This window comes from Emydura macquarii, unplaced genomic scaffold (genome assembly GCF_026122565.2).
Source record: "Emydura macquarii macquarii isolate MOO-44397 ecotype Brisbane River unplaced genomic scaffold, CSIRO-AGI_Emac_v2 contig_71, whole genome shotgun sequence".
NCBI classification, from domain to species: Eukaryota; Metazoa; Chordata; order Testudines; family Chelidae; genus Emydura; species Emydura macquarii.
In genome coordinates this window covers 6,314,813-6,330,404 of record NW_027130208.1, presented here as the reverse complement: position 1 = coordinate 6,330,404, position 15,592 = coordinate 6,314,813, and the positions used below count along the sequence as shown (strand labels likewise).

Genomic DNA, 15,592 nt, shown 5'->3' with positions numbered 1-15,592 from the left:
TGCCTGTTGGGTGCCCAGGAAGAGGCTGGAGATGTGTAGACGTGTGGGTGATGGCTGGTGGAGGTAGTGTAGGCTGAGCTGGTAAAGTGTAAATGGGGCGCTGAATAATTAGTTGCTCATTTCCTTACTTCTCGTGGCTTGCACTGGTGGGCAAACTTAGCTCAGAGATAACCAGTGTTGTGTATGGCATATATCCGCAATCTCCCAACGGGCTAATACAAATTACACACCACTGCGCTGTCCCTGCACAAGGAGCCTGCATGCCATAAAATGTGTGTTCCGTTACTTAGCTTGGAGAAAAGACGTTGGTCCCTTGATGTTACTGTTGCATTAACTTTTTTTTTTAAAAAGTGCCTCTGGTTTTGTTCTGCAGGAACCTCAGAGACAATGCAATCAGGTCTGTCCAACCAGATGCTTTTGCTAAGATGAAGAACCTGAAGCAGCTGTAAGTATTTGGACTGCGTGTCCCATTAAGCCTGCACTGATCTTTCTCGTACTGTATGGGAGTAGTATCCCATGGGTCACATGTAGAACATGCCATTGGAAACAGTCTAAACTGCCTCCATACCCCCTCGCCCTCAGCCTTCCCCACAGGTTATTTTTACACTTCAGATGTCCCAGATACAGCCCGCATTTAGCAGTGAGTGAAGTGAGATCATCGTAACTGATGGTTGCATGTGTGCAGTTATCCATCTCCGCTCCGAACACCCCGTCCTGCTAGCAGCCTCATGTTCTGACACAGTGCTCTCTGACCTATTTAATTCCTGTGGTCCACCTGCATTTCCGTTATATCTCTGTTTAGGGTCTGCGCACAGTGCTGACTTTTCAGTGGATTTGATCCGAGTATCAGCTAGTGTCAGCTGTAAAAATGTGTGCTGTGGTATCAGAGCTGCTACTTTGGCGCTGCGCTAGGGCTCGCCTTCGTTCTATAGATACCCCCCTCCGATGCATATCATCATCTTGCCGGGTACTAAAAGTGAAGCTGTAATATTTGGTTCTCTCAAATCCCGCTCCCAGTCAGTGTATAGTGAATGTGTTCACTACTCTGCTTGACCTGGGGTGCTACTCCTTTAAGTCACACATGTATCGCTTCTTCGCTTTTCCTACAAATCGCTGTTTTATCATACGCTGTAGAGGTGCATCTGATGCTTTAATGGTCACTTGTATGAACCAACAGAAGGGCCAAATTCTCTACCAGTGTAAATTTGCAGAGCACCGTTGGCCCTGGAGCTGTGACAGGTTACACCAGCAGGGAATTGGGCCTTGAATGTTTTAAAAATGATGTGGAGAACATCTCACACCTCGCAACACACAACCTAGGTCTAACTTTACTAGAGTTCTGCAGAGTTTAAAGTGACTGTGTCGAGTTCGCTTATGCCCCACCTGTGATGGCCTGACTCAGGTGGAGAAGTGTCTTCTGAATTCTAGAGAGATTGCTTCTTAACAGCAGCCACTGCGGTCCCAGTAGGACGCTGGGAGATTGTTGTGGTTGTTTGAATTAGTCGCTGTTTTTGTTGGACTTACACAAAACAAGTGTTTTGTTTGTCCTCCCCTCCCGGGTCAGTAGTCAGCTGCCAAATGCAATTCACTGCACTGCGCACAGTCTCCTGAACCCCGCAGCAGTGCTGGTGCACAAACAGAAGGAGGGGGAGAGAGAGAAGGAAAGGGGTGGGGGAGCGACGTTGGCTTGGACTGCGTCGGAAGCGCACTAAAGATTGGCGTTGGCCAGCTAAGTTACTAGAGGCTGTAAGCAGAGAGCTTCACACAACCCTTTTGACATTCAATGATTAAACCTTGCGTTCAGTCCTCTGATAAGGACTTTTGACAGACACCACGTGGGCAGAGAAGGAGCATGTGTAGTAAATATACAAGTGCAATTCAGGACTCCTGGGTTCTGGTCCTGACTCTGCCACTGATACATGCCTCCTTGGTAGGTTATTACAGTCCAGATCCTCAAAGATACTTAGGCACCTAGCTTCCATTGAGGTCAGTCTCTGCCTCAGTTTCCCTAACTGTAGAACAGTGATGTCATCACTTACCAGCCTCTCAGGTTTGTTGCAAGGGTTAATTAAAAAGTGCTAGGAGATTTTCGGGGGGGAAGAGGACATTCACTCTACAAGTGTGCCGTATTTAGCACCGTTCGATGTGTTTCCCAACATCAGCAACAGCCATCCTCTTCCCTTTTGCTCATGCTGAGAGAACGGGACGACTGCCGAACGGCTTTAAGGGGTGCAGGGCTTCGCAGCCTCTCTCTTGCAAGGGTCACAGCGGGCGTTCTCATTTCTGTTTCCCCCCAGCCACATGAACAGTGACAGCTTCCTGTGCGATTGCCAACTGAAATGGTTGCCGCAGTGGTTAGCCGAGAAAGAGCAGCAGCCTTTTGTGGTAGCCACCTGTGCCCATCCCGAGTCGTTAAAGAGCAAGAGCATTTTTGCCGTGCCCGCAGAAAGCTTTGTGTGTGGTAAGTCGTGTCTGGGTGTTTTGAGGCTTTGCTGGGCAGGTCTCATTTTGGATTTACTGCTAGACTGTGTGATTATGGGGTTTTTGTGTCATCAAAGCAAACCCAAGCCTACATTTTACAAATTTGTCACTGGCTACAATTTATTTCCCACCAAAACCACACATTGCTTGCGTCTAGTGTATTCCTTTACAAGGCGCTCTGAGTGTTAAACCAAAGGGGACTAACTATTGTTTCAGTTCTAAATCCAGCTGCTCTGTTATAGGAAAACAGCTCCGGTCCTAGAGGGCTAACATGGCCAGGATTTGAACTGTAAATTCGCAGTGAGGGAGCTTCAGTTTCTGGGTCTGGGATATTTCCCCCCACCTCACATCTCCCCTTCCACCCCACCCCCCACTAAAAACAAAAGGTTTTTTAAAAATTGTGGAGGGAGGGTCTTTAAATAGAAGCTCTTTTTATGGACGTTTTATCCATTAAACCGGAAACAATCAGTTGCTAAAATTTGCATTTGTGATTAATTTTTATTAGCTTGGATCATAACTGCTGCTTTCCTTCCATCCAACCGCTTGCTGCTGTTACATCCAAGTATGGCCGCAAACCAGCGTGGCAAATGCAGAACAGCTGAGACCACACACACAACCTAGCTTTTAATCAGGAACAATTCAAAGTTACGAACAGAAAGCTGTGGTAGGAGAATAGGCCAAAGTCACAGTTGCTCATGCTCTCTCCTCCTTTTAAACTAAACGGGGCATGGGTTTGGGAACCTCTCTCTGATTTGTCCTGTTAATTGATGTGGAGTTTAGGCTGTCTTACTTCTTTACAGAGCTATGGCATGGAGAGCGGAGTAGCTTTTGAAAGTTCTTTCTTCCATTGAAAGCATAACTTGTCTGTCTCGCTGGTGAAAGTTCCCCCCGCAGGCCATGCACACCTGAGAGGAGCACAAATCTATACACACGTGCTTAAAGCCCATGGCATCAGAGCTGCTGAGATGGCCTGCTCCAACTGTGCCTGTCAGCGTTGTTATTTCAGTCTGAAAGGAGACAAGGCGAGTTTTCAAATGCTCAGTCCCTATGGCAAGTCATCACAGAGCTGCAAAATCAACATTTCTAACACAGAGACAGCTTTGCATCTCAGAGGGCTGCCAAGCCAGCCAGCCCCCAGTCCTCCCCAGTTCCAGAGGCACTGCTGTTTCATTAAACGTTACTCCAGTATTAAATTCCGCTGTTTGTCGAAATCTAATAAACGAAACTGCTTGGAACTCTGCTAAAACCAACAGGCGCCCAGGCGAGAGGGGTGTGCGCAGGCCTCCGCTTTGGAAGGGTGACAGACAAATACAGCTGCTGTTCATATACATCTCGTGCCGTGACACCCCGGTCTTGGGAGTGCCTGTCGGTTGCAGCAATGGCTTTAAGCCGCTTCGCCCTCCACTCCCGCTTCAGGTTAATGCAAGAGTTTGAGGGAGGAGAGGTTTAGAGGGGAAGTCTTAGGGGCTGCAATTTACTCTTGAAGTTGAATTTCAGTTTTGCTCCTGTTGTTTGAATTGCTGCTTTGTGCACGAGTGAGATAAGATTTTGCGGTAGCACCTAGGGGTCCTGGCAGGGGACCCAGCGCCCCGTTACACTAGGCACTAACACAGGCGCACACGCTAAAAATACAGGGCCTGCCTATAAAAGCTTACAATCTAAGCCTTTGGCAAGAGCAGGCAGGTTCTCCGTTGCGTACAGATCATTGCCCTTCCCCTCGGCAGTACATAAAGGCAAACCCTGTAGAAGTGTCAATTCCTCCATTTAAGTGTCCTCATCGTTAATTCAATCTAGACAGTCACAATGCACAGCGCTCACTGCCGGGCTGGTGCCGCCTGTGGGTCGTCGTGGGGATTAGCGCGAGGCCAGCACCCCTTGCCTGTGGTCTGTACACTGTCACTCAGTCTCCACAGTCTGCCTGCAGCCTCGTCTCGCCACCTCAGGAACTGCAGCGTCCTCTTCGTGGCTTAGCCTTCCGACTGTGTCACTGTCTGCATTCCCCCTTCCGGGGGAGTTTAGCTCCTAGTCCAGCCACTTCCCCAGTCGCCAATGGGGGGAACCCAGGACCATCCACTGCCCAGGAGCCCTGTAGGTCGCACCCTCCTGCTGCGCCCCTCTACTACTGCTGCATTCCCCTGGGCTACTTCCCCATGGCCTCAACGGCCTGTCCAGGGCTCCTTCTCTTCTCCCTAGGTTCCTGCCTGCTCTGCTCTGTCCAAGGTGCTACAGGATTGCAGCCTGTTCCGGACATGGTCCTCCCTCTTTGAGCTCCAGACAGCTACTGACCCTGCTCTGCCCTGCAGCTCTTCTTATAGGGGCCTGCTGGGCCCTGATTGGTCGCTCTTCACAGCCTCTCCTCTATTGGCTGCTTTCTGCACTGCCTTCTTAGGGTTCTATTAACACCTTCTCTGCCCGGTGTGGGGCCAACGCCCCATCGCATAGACTCGTTCTGCCTCGGCTGCTGAAATAATGGTACAGGGTGTTTTTTAAACAGTGGAAATGGCCAGAATGGCTGGTAACAGTGGTCACAGCACCCTAGTCTGGGGCTGAAACGCTGTTTATTGTTTTTCAGACGATTTCCCCAAACCCCAGATTATTATTCAGCCCGAGACGACCATGGCAGTTCTTGGCAAGGATATCCGCTTCACCTGCTCGGCCGCGAGCAGCAGCAGCTCCCCTATGACGTTTGCCTGGAAGAAGGACAACGAGGTCCTGCACAACGCCGAGATCGAGAACTTTGCCCACGCGCGGGTCAGGGACGGCGAGGTGATGGAGTACACCACCATCCTGCACCTGCGGCACGTCACCTTCGCCCACGAGGGACGCTACCAGTGCGTCATCACCAACCACTTTGGCTCAACCTACTCCATCAAGGCCCGCCTCACTGTCAATGGTGAGCACCGTGCTGGGTTCAGATTCATTTCTTGTAGGTAAAAATGTCATCCAGCCTTGCAGATCCCACCGGGTGCTGGGAGGCCCCATGTTACAGGCACACACTGGCCTTGCTGTGATGACCCCATTCTAGCCAGGGACTTAAGTACGTGCTTAACTTGAAGCATGCGAGTCATTGTTAAATACAGGCGTCATCTCATTGGTTCTAGCCATTCCAGTAGAGTCTCTGCCAGCAGGATGAAGGTATGAAAGGGGTAGAAAGAGGGAGCATCTTGAATAATGTTTCCCTTTTGAAGGGGGATGGTTTTTCATGTGGTTCATACCCTGCGGATTGATCCCAGAAGGATTTGAAATCAGTTTAAGGCGAGGAGGGAGGTTCTCAGGCATCAGGAAGGCTGGTCTCATTTCCTTAAGGCTGTTTGTCTCTCTTTTCCTTCACAGTGCTGCCTTCGTTTATCAAAACTCCCCATGACATCACCAGCCGGACCGGGACGACAGCACGGCTGGAATGTGCAGCCAATGGTTTCCCCATCCCACAAATCGCTTGGCAGAAGGACGGAGGCACCGACTTCCCGGCAGCCCGAGAGCGCCGCATGCATGTCATGCCCGATGACGACGTCTTCTTCATCACAGACGTGAAGATCGAGGACATGGGCGTTTACAGCTGCACGGCCCAGAACTCCGCAGGCTCCGTGCTGGCCAACGCCACCTTGACTGTACTAGGCAAGGAGCTTTGCTTTCTTGAGGGTCCGGGCAGTGCAGGCGAAGGACCCATTCTGAGTTTCCAAAGGGAATGCTTGATTTGTCAGAGGTCATAGGCGTGCCCATGGGACAGTGGGGTAGGGGTGACGCTGATAGATTGTGGTTGACTACAAAAGGCCCCAGATACCTGAGAGCATGAGTCCTGATTCTGTCGGAAGTCACGCTCCTTCCGTAGGGGAAACCCCTTAGGCCAGGCTGTTTGTCTCCCCCTGCCAAGGAGACGTACACAGGAGGAAACAAAACTCTGCCTCCGTGCCCTAGAAGGTTATTGGTATGTGGCAGCTGTTACTTCTCCTCCAAAGTGGGGGATGATTAGTCTGTGTCATGGATTTCTTGTGTAGGATATGGGAAGAGAACTAAAGCAGAACTGATAGTCAAGGCCCAGTTTATGCCACTTAGACACTGGCTTGCAGTGGGGTGTCCCTGGGGAAGCTCCAGGAGGCATACGAGACCCTGACTTGTTTGGCCGCAACCTACAGAACGTTGCTAATTGTGTCTGCAGAAAGGCCAGGTTGGTTTGCTGACTCTAGATGATATGCCTCATCACGAACTTCCTAGATACTTAATGTCTGTCCTTAAACCCCTGTAGAGACGCCGTCCTTGATCCATCCACTGGAAGATCACGTGGTGTCTGTAGGTGAAACGGTGGCTCTTCAGTGCAAAGCGACAGGAAGCCCCCCTCCACGCATCACCTGGCTGAAAGGCGACCAGCCCCTGGAAGTGACTGACAGGCATCATTTCACCCCTGGCAACCAGCTGCTGATCGTTCGGAATGTCGCGCTGGAGGATGCTGGGAAATACACCTGCGAAATGTCCAACACCCTTGGAACCGAGCGCGCGCACAGTCGCGTAAGCATCTTGCACTCCCTTGGCTGCAGGAAGGACAGGACAACGGTGGGGGTTATCACCATTGCAGTGGTGTGCAGCATTGTGTTGACATCTCTGGTCTGGGTGTGCATCATCTACCAGACCCGAAAGAAGAGTGAAGAATACAGCGTCACCAACACAGGTAGGCTCCAACCCTGGCTAAAGACCCTTGGACCAGCGCAAAGCTTTGCCTGCCAGAACATTCTGCTGAGGCTGGCTAACTGTGTCGGGCAGCCATAACTCATGGTTAAAAGGCTTATCTCAGCGATATGATGCCCCGTATCATCTGCCTTTGTTCAGTAAGCCGCCACCAGCTGCACTAGCTGTCACTTGCCCTTGCAGAATGTTCAATGCTTTGATTTACGGCTTGCCTGGCCGTCCAACAGGTTTTCCTCCATCCAGCAACAGGCTCAGCCTCTCCTGATTCAGAGACACTTCCCCTGACCTCTCCTGATTCAGAGAGACTTCCCCTGGCTGCTGTCGGGAGCCGTGTTGCAGCCTGGGTTAATGCCAGGTTCCTGGAAAGCTGTATTTCCTCAGACCCTCTCCTCACACTGGCAGAGGGAGGCCTCATATGTGAACCAGGAAACCCTGTTTCCACCAGGGGTACTAACCTTTCTCTCCTCCCCCATATAATGAGATGCAATTCTCGTAGAGGGCACTGCACTATGTCCTATGGAAGTTTTCTGGTGCTTTGTGGCCTTCCAAAAACACCACTCTAGTGCCAAGCTCAGGGCATTGGGTTGCGAGCTTGAGGATGGGATCTGTGGAGACTGGGAGGAATATTCAGTGTAAACACGAGCACACGGTCTATTGGAACAGCTGCCTGGATTCTGTATGGCCTCTGAGCGCCCCAGTCGGATACCTTACTGCCCTTTCTGGCATTTGCTGCCCTCCACTATATCCCTTTAATCTTCTCAGGAAACAGGTGCAATACGTATGTGGCTTTCAAAGCCGTGACCGAAGGGAAGGTTTCGATATAATGTCATTTGCATGCTCTAAATTTTTTTTTTAAAGCCTCGAGATATTGCAGCGCTTTTCTTTTCCCTTTTTTGACTCGTGTTTGTTCAGTTTGTTACAGGGTCAATTCTGGAAAAAGAGGGCACTCAATCCCCAGTGGAATTGCGTTTGCAGTTAGCATAACTTGGGTGGGAGGGGGCACAGGACAGGACAGGCCAGGTATAGAGCAGTCTAAAGGCTGAATCTGGCCTGGTGACCCAGGATCTAGCCCTATGACTGCCGTCTTTGCTGTTGGCGAAAGCTGTTTGGAAAAGTGCGGCCAGCTGCAGCGATAAATAATAAATGTATTAAAACATGGAGATGCTCCTCTTAAGTTCCAGTCGCAATAATTGTAACAGGACACTTGGCAATGGAGGGAAAGTAGCAGTTTTTTTGCTCTTTCTGGTTCCTTTCCAAAGAATTAAAATAAACCCAGAGGAGCTGCAGCGTGTAGGACTCGTAGGTCCTTTTTTCTCTCCCAGAGCATTTGCCTGAACACGTTTGCTTTGTGCTGGGGTGATGAGCCAATGTAACATTAAGGCAATTGCTGAAGTAAAATCAGGCCGACGCTGACATCCCGAGCAGCCCTGTCCAGTTGTTACCATTCGAGTTTTGAAGTTTATTTTTGGCCTGGTGTTTTCATGTTTTCTGGGGGATGGTACAAATGGCGTTTGTTGCTACCGAGCCACCAACAACCCTTATTAAAAATTCAGAAAGCAACAACATTTATTATTCCGCACATTCCCCTCTGACTGATAAGAGGAGTCCTCGTGGCAGGCGTATTTGAAGAGACACCCAAGCTGTACCTGCTCTCTTAGTTTGCCCACAGAAAGTGTGCAGGATGAAGTGTTCTCGATTCATGCTGTTAGGAAAGCCGTTGGGTCAAATTTTCCACATCTCCTAAATAATGTAGGAACCCACATTCCATTTGCAGAAGACCAAGATTTTCACAAGTCCCTCTAGGGATTTTCAATGCCTAAATTTTGAGGCACTCAACCACTGCTGCCTTAATGGGGCCCTGAGAGGCGGGCGCTCAGTGTGTTCTGAAAAGTCAGGCTGCTTTAAAATGTCACCCAAAAATGTGGACATCCAAAATCACTGGGGTCACCTCAGAAAAGCATGGCTCGAGTCTCCTTGAAAGTCAGTGGGACTTATGCTCCGAAGTCACTTTTGACAACAGAACTCCTTGGGTAGAGGTCCTGGAGGGTCACATTTGTCTTTACCTCTTGTTGCAGATGAGACCATTGTACCACCTGATGTGCCAAGCTACCTGTCCTCACAGGGGACTCTTTCTGACCGACAGGAAGTGGTCGTCAGAGTTGAGAACAGCCAGCAGCTCAATGGGCACATAGAGAACAATGGTATGAATCGGATTTGAATATTTAAAAGCTGTATCCACTCTTGGTGTGGCAAGAGGCAACTAAAAACCTTAGTGCCAGCTCCTCTTCTGCTCGTATCCTGTGCTGCTTGCCAGATCTGTACACCTAGCTAATACACTGGATTGGGGACGCAGGCAGAGACATGCGTCTCATTTCATTGACACAGAAGAAACACCTATCCCAGTAATAATATCACTCATCAAAATAGATTCCTTAGTGACTACTCATTCATCAGGCCTGGAAGAACAGTTTTTGCCAATATTGATCTAGTTCTATGGCTTCAGAATTACCCCACAGCTAAATTCTAATACGCAATTCATTGACACTGCCGAACCTTGCATTCAAGCGTACAAATTAAATGGCAGTATCAGACAGTATTAAAATGACAACATGTTAGGCTGGAAAGGTTAAATTTCCGGATTAAGATTATCATTAGTATAAAAAGCATTTATTCCTTTAAATATTGACTCAGAATTATCCACTATTTCCATCGCCATTTTTATCTCTTTTGCTGTTTTTACAGTACAATAAATGACTAAGTGTTTCAACTGAAAGAGCAGATGGTTGTAATCTTTAGCCAGCTGGTTCTTTTGTTATAGGTATGTATCAGACTGATGCTGGAAGATGTCCAGATGTTGAAGCGCCCACTGTAGCTTGTAGACAGCCAAAGCTATGTGTAGGATATAATAAAGACGCTTGGAAAGCTGAAGACACAGCTGATGGAATGCTTGTTCCAGACAAGACAGGTACAAAACACATTAATCTGCAAAGGTATTTCTTGTTAGAACAGATCAGAAATCATTTGAGAGTCAGAGTGCTAAGACCTGAGAAGATACCTTGCCTAAAAAAATGCCACGCGTTATTCTCAGATGTGGATACAGCAAGTTCATCTTTCTCCTGCTTATATCTTCATCACAATAGTTTGAACTTAATGAACAGCCAGAAAAAGGGCAGGCTTTTGACTGGGATCATCACCACTGCAGCTTGATTGCATATTTTTAAGTCATTCCTAACATGTAAAAGCGGTTTCAAACTGAAGGTGTTAGAAATTTACATCAGAGGCATCATAAAGGGACTGTCATCTTGAAAGCTAATCAGAATTTCAAAAATCAAGTTAAAAGTAGTTTGGGGCACTACACCTGCTCCTCCATCCCTTTGCCAGTGTGTGTGGTTTTACAATCACATTTTCCAAAAACATTTTCTCTCTCATCCTGCTGTATGTAAGAGCCACTCAGACAGCAGGGGAAACTGACTGATTCTTTTGGGGAAATGGTGAAACCAACTAATTGACCAAGTACAAATAAACAAAATAAACTGGGGAAAAAGACTTCCTCCTCTTACCTCTTTCAGCACTAGTCAACTTTGATGTTATTCCTACAAGCAAAACATTTTCAGATACAAATATGATTTAAATTGATAATGCCCCTTTAAAAACAGTGACAATGTTTTCAGCTACAGCAGAATTTCACCTTCCTTTTCTGCACTGTCTGGTAAGCCAGGAAGTAGGAAATAGCACTGGAAGGTAAACACACAATGCCTATAAGGTGTCTTTGTAGCTGCAATAGAAATAAATGTGTGGATTGGGTTAAAGGAGGGGACCCAGTAGTTTAACTACCATTAGGGATACTGGGAAATCCAAAGTTCTGAAAAAGGGAGGAGTTAACTAGATTTGTAGGAAACCAAAGAACATGTTTTTTTAAAGTGACATTCCCATGTGGCAGAGGGGTGGACTGAGATGTCTTTTCCTTCTCCGACTTGTATGATGCTGTGATAACGACTTCTGTGCTTAACTTTAATTATTGCCTTTTTCTCACCCGCCACAAAGGGTGTGGCCCGCCAGTTGTATGCACTGACTGTAGCAGAAGTACGGATAGCATGAATGTCAGCATTTACCCTGAGGACCCAGAATACTATTCTCAGCCAACTAAGACTGTGGATAATGCACATCCAAATGCATTAAGCAGAAGAGAGCCAAGTAGGAGCAAGAGCAGAGGTAGCAATCCTCTTCACCCTCAACAGGGCCTTGGGATTGCCAGCAGTAAGAGAATGGACACTGATACCACTCTGTATCCCAGCAACCATGACAGAATGCCATCCTCCTGCACGAATCAACCACGGCACGTGGACAGGCAAGGTACGTGTTTTGCTTGGGGTCTCTTTTTTCCACTACAACATTATACCACTCAGATGAAATAAATGTCCTGATTCTACTCATTGACACGTCTTGCTTTTTATAAATCTTGAATAATCTTTTCTATTAACTGTAGGATTTTTGGTGGTTGGGTTTTAGTGATGATGATTGACTTTGTACTGCGGTAAGGGCGGTATTCTGAGCATCACCTAATCAAGCCCTGTGCTATCCTTGTTTTCTTACAGGCTCATCGCAATCTTTAGCGAATGCTTCAGAGCATAGTAACCTTAATTTAAGAGCTTCTTCACCTTCAGAAGACTCAGTTAAGCAGCTAAAAGGGACTCCTGAAATTTCACCGACATCACTGGATACGCAGAATGAGGCTGAAGCTAAAGCAACTCTGCTTTCCAATGGGTACCTGCCCAAATCACAGGACTCCAGTCATGACTTGAAGCCACCAATAAGATCTATGGACTGAGAGGAGAAGAACTGCCATGTGCAAATGAACAAACTACTATTGACTTTTTTTTTTTTTTGCACAGAGTACCTAGGCTACTTACTTCTACCTCAACTCTTGAACTGAGAACCTCTCAAAGGAAAAGGAAAACAAATGAGGTATGAGAAACAAGCTTGTGTGGGGAACGAACGCCTACTCGAGCAGCACCTCTTTGTACATAATTTAAAACTTCAATGAGAAGTATTACTAGTTCAAAAGTTGACTTTGCATATGAAGCACATAAATGCAAGGGACTATTGTGTAGAGAAGAGAAAAGAAAAGTATTTGATACAGTTGTACATAAGAGTTTTCATATATATATATATATATATATATAATATATATATATCTTTTACAGAGGCTATTTTAATCTTTAGTGCATGGATAACTGAGTGAAACGTCACAGGTTTGGCAATATTGTTTTCAATATCAGGTTGCTGTTAAATTTTTCAAGAGAAAGAATTCTGGTGCCTTAATGCATAAGCAGAACTTTAAAAACCCAGGGTATTTCAAAGGAATTGTCATGCTTTTCAATGGAAATTCCTTTAAATCAAGCATTGATTGGGTAATTCAGCACAAATTCCCTCCCCCCCAGAAATTTATTGCACTTAGCAGGTTTCAACTGAGATCTTAAATTAGTTCAAAGAAACACTAAATAAGAGGTTATAGGGAGCGCCGAGCAATTACCAAAAAAAGAAAAAGTAATACATAGCAACCTGACTTATTTTTCTTTATGGAAGAACTTAAAATCCATAACCCTTCAGAATTGCTGTGCAGAGCTAAAGGTTAAATATCACAGCTGTGCTACTCTGTAAATTACAGCAGAACAGCACAGAGACATAAACTACTATGCACACTTGAAAAAGGAAAGCTAAATAATGACTAACAACAAAAATACATGCAGTAGGATGAGGGAATGGGTTTGTTTTTCTCTTTGCACCTGTCAAAAACTTAAAGGAAATGGCCTTGTCTACACAGACAAGTTGTACCGCTGTAACTATAGAAGTTACTTAAAGTGGTACACCCCTCCCCAGTGTGGATGCAATTATATAGGTATAAAGATAATTATGTGAGCATAGCTTGTTCCTGTATGGAAAGAGAAAAAAACTACACTAGTATTGGACAACTTTATAGACGTATACCTGCATGTACACTGGGGTTGTAGCTGTATAATTGTCCCAATAATAAAAATCACATCCCTAATTTACTGTTATACTGGTTCAAAATCTGCGTGTAGACTATGCCTTAGTTACCTGACCCATTTTCCCTATGGCACTGTATTAAGCCATCTCTTCGCTGTACATAGATTCCCCCGAACCTACAGCACACCACATCGGTATACACACAGTAAGTGTGAACTCCTTGCATGTGAACATTCACTTCAGGCTGATGATTACCCTTTGTGCAGCAGTTCCCAGCCTATTCTGAAATATACTGGTTTAGAAACAAGGTTATATGTTGGAAGGTGGCCTTACTGGTTAAAGGGACGAGTACTAAATGTTAGTAGGTGTCTTCAAGTTTATCCGTGGATTAAAAAAACTGGTCAAATGGATCTGTGTCATTTATAACTTCAGTCTGAAGCTTTTTATTTTTAGAAAGGCTGCTCCTGGTATCCGTGGACGGATGGGTTTGGTTTTTTCCAGTTCTTTGTAATATGAATACTGCTAATACAAGGATACTAGACTTCACTGATGACTACTCTGGGGAAAGGTTGGCTGTTTTTTTTGTTTGTTTTTTCTTTTTCTTAGAAGCAACTAAAGGCCAGTTTTATTGGAGCAGGATCTGGTGGAAATCCTGCTCATGTCACGACAGTAGCTCACAGCAGGTGGCAGAAGTCAGGGCTGTGGGACACCTTAGCAAAGCATTGATTTAGAAAAGCAGCTGTGTTCAGGACAACACGTAAGACCTATTACTTTTTTAAAGCAGGGCCCGAGAGATCCACCCAGATTATCTCAAGCTATCCCCAAACTCCACCTTCATTAAAAGACAGCCACCCTTAGTAACGATCTCTCAGTCCTTTGAAAGGTGGCCTCAGACACTTTTCTCTGTAAACTATTGACTGAACGTGGCTTTTCTGAAGCAAGGCATAATTTAGCCAGCTCCCTGTCTAGTTCAGTTTCTAACTGTAGACACGTTTGCACTTTGTGGCAGGTGACTAATTACGTTGAGTGCCAACTTTTTACTATTCAGCAAATCAAAAGCGAAGGAGATGGACAATAGTAAATAAATAAACCAACATGTATTTGTCCTATTAACTCAGAACAATATGCTTTAGAACGAACTCTAAAGGTGAAAATAGCAGTGGGATGTCACTTGGACATATACAAGGAAGATGCGAATGACTTAATTGACCAATTTTGCTGGCAGAAATGTCATCACCGTTGCAAATATTAAGCACATTTGCCACATGAGCATTTGAAAATAATGTATTTTTTGATAAAAGTTAACTGTTTAATGTTACTTCCACTAAAATACGTGAATTTGCTGCTTCTGAGAGGCAATGTGAAAGAGGAAGTATTACTTTTGTGTACAAAGTTATTTATTTATTAGAAAATTTGGTACAAGATCGTACGTTGAAAAAACATGTAAAATATTAAAGTGTCTAACAAATGGCATTGAAGTGTCTTTAATAAAAGTTCATTTATAAATATTACAGCTTTTTTGTTGGGAGTGAGCTGTTCAGAGTTTCAGCTGAAAAAAAATAAAGTCCAAGAAGTTGCTTCACTCGTCTGTCTGTTTCTAATAAAAATGCATTAACACTATTGGGACATAACCTTTATAACACCAGTTTCTCAAATTAAATTCAACAGACTTAGACTTCTGTACTGTAGATCAATATTGGGTACTGGAAATTAGGACCACGGGGTGAGAGAGTTGGGTATCATAGCAGAGATACCCAGTGAAGAATTCATATGAAGTAAATTTCTAATATAAAAATATCAGTTGCCTAAATGTTGGGCAAACACATCTCCAAAGCCAGATGGGCCACATACAGGACAGCTTCAACTATATTTTTGAACACCTTCACTTGTCTTAGTTAGTCTCACTCCTAACACCTATTATGGAGGCTTCGGTTGCAGCTTCCTAGTTAAGGATGAGCTTAATTTTGCACTTAAAGCAGGGATTCAGTCTATGTGGGTTTGTTTGTTTTTTAAAGTGTAGCCTCTCCAAAAGTACAGCTAGTTGAGACTAGAGTACAAGTCCAGTAATTAGTGTAGAAGTTAAAATTAAATAAAAATTCTTGAAGAAATTTAATGTCTAGTGTCAGACAATTTTTTTTGGTCCTCAAACATCTCTAAAGAAATAACATGAACTTTTCAAACTTTACACATAGTTAAAACTTAATAAAAACGTGACCATAGGCTGCCATTGAAGACCTTTTTTCTCTTTTAAGAATTAATGGTCTCGTTCCCCATTATTCATCACTGACAGTTTCTCCATCAGCAGGGTGTGAATTAATATTCTGCTAGAGAGAATTCTACGAAGGACTGTCTCCCTCCATAAGAGCTGCCCTCTCCAATTGTTCTCAAGCCACAGATGCTCTGTTTGATAGCTGGAGGACCCACTCCAATCCCAACAGGAGGG

At 45.4% G+C, this 15,592-nt stretch overlaps 1 protein-coding gene across 1 annotated transcript in view; it reads left to right on the top strand.

Annotated features, from left to right (window-relative positions):
• LRIG1 (leucine rich repeats and immunoglobulin like domains 1) overlaps positions 1–14,660 on the top strand; it is a 120,522-nt gene extending 105,862 nt beyond the window's left edge. The window contains exons 11-19 of the mRNA XM_067542082.1: positions 374–445; positions 2,298–2,461; positions 5,054–5,374; positions 5,815–6,096; positions 6,725–7,144; positions 9,237–9,362; positions 9,980–10,126; positions 11,206–11,514; positions 11,757–14,660. Coding sequence (XP_067398183.1) covers positions 374–445; positions 2,298–2,461; positions 5,054–5,374; positions 5,815–6,096; positions 6,725–7,144; positions 9,237–9,362; positions 9,980–10,126; positions 11,206–11,514; positions 11,757–11,989 — 2,074 coding nt within the window. The 3' untranslated portion in view covers positions 11,990–14,660. The remainder of the gene's footprint in view (positions 1–373; positions 446–2,297; positions 2,462–5,053; positions 5,375–5,814; positions 6,097–6,724; positions 7,145–9,236; positions 9,363–9,979; positions 10,127–11,205; positions 11,515–11,756) is intronic.
• Positions 14,661–15,592: the final 932 nt, after the last annotated feature.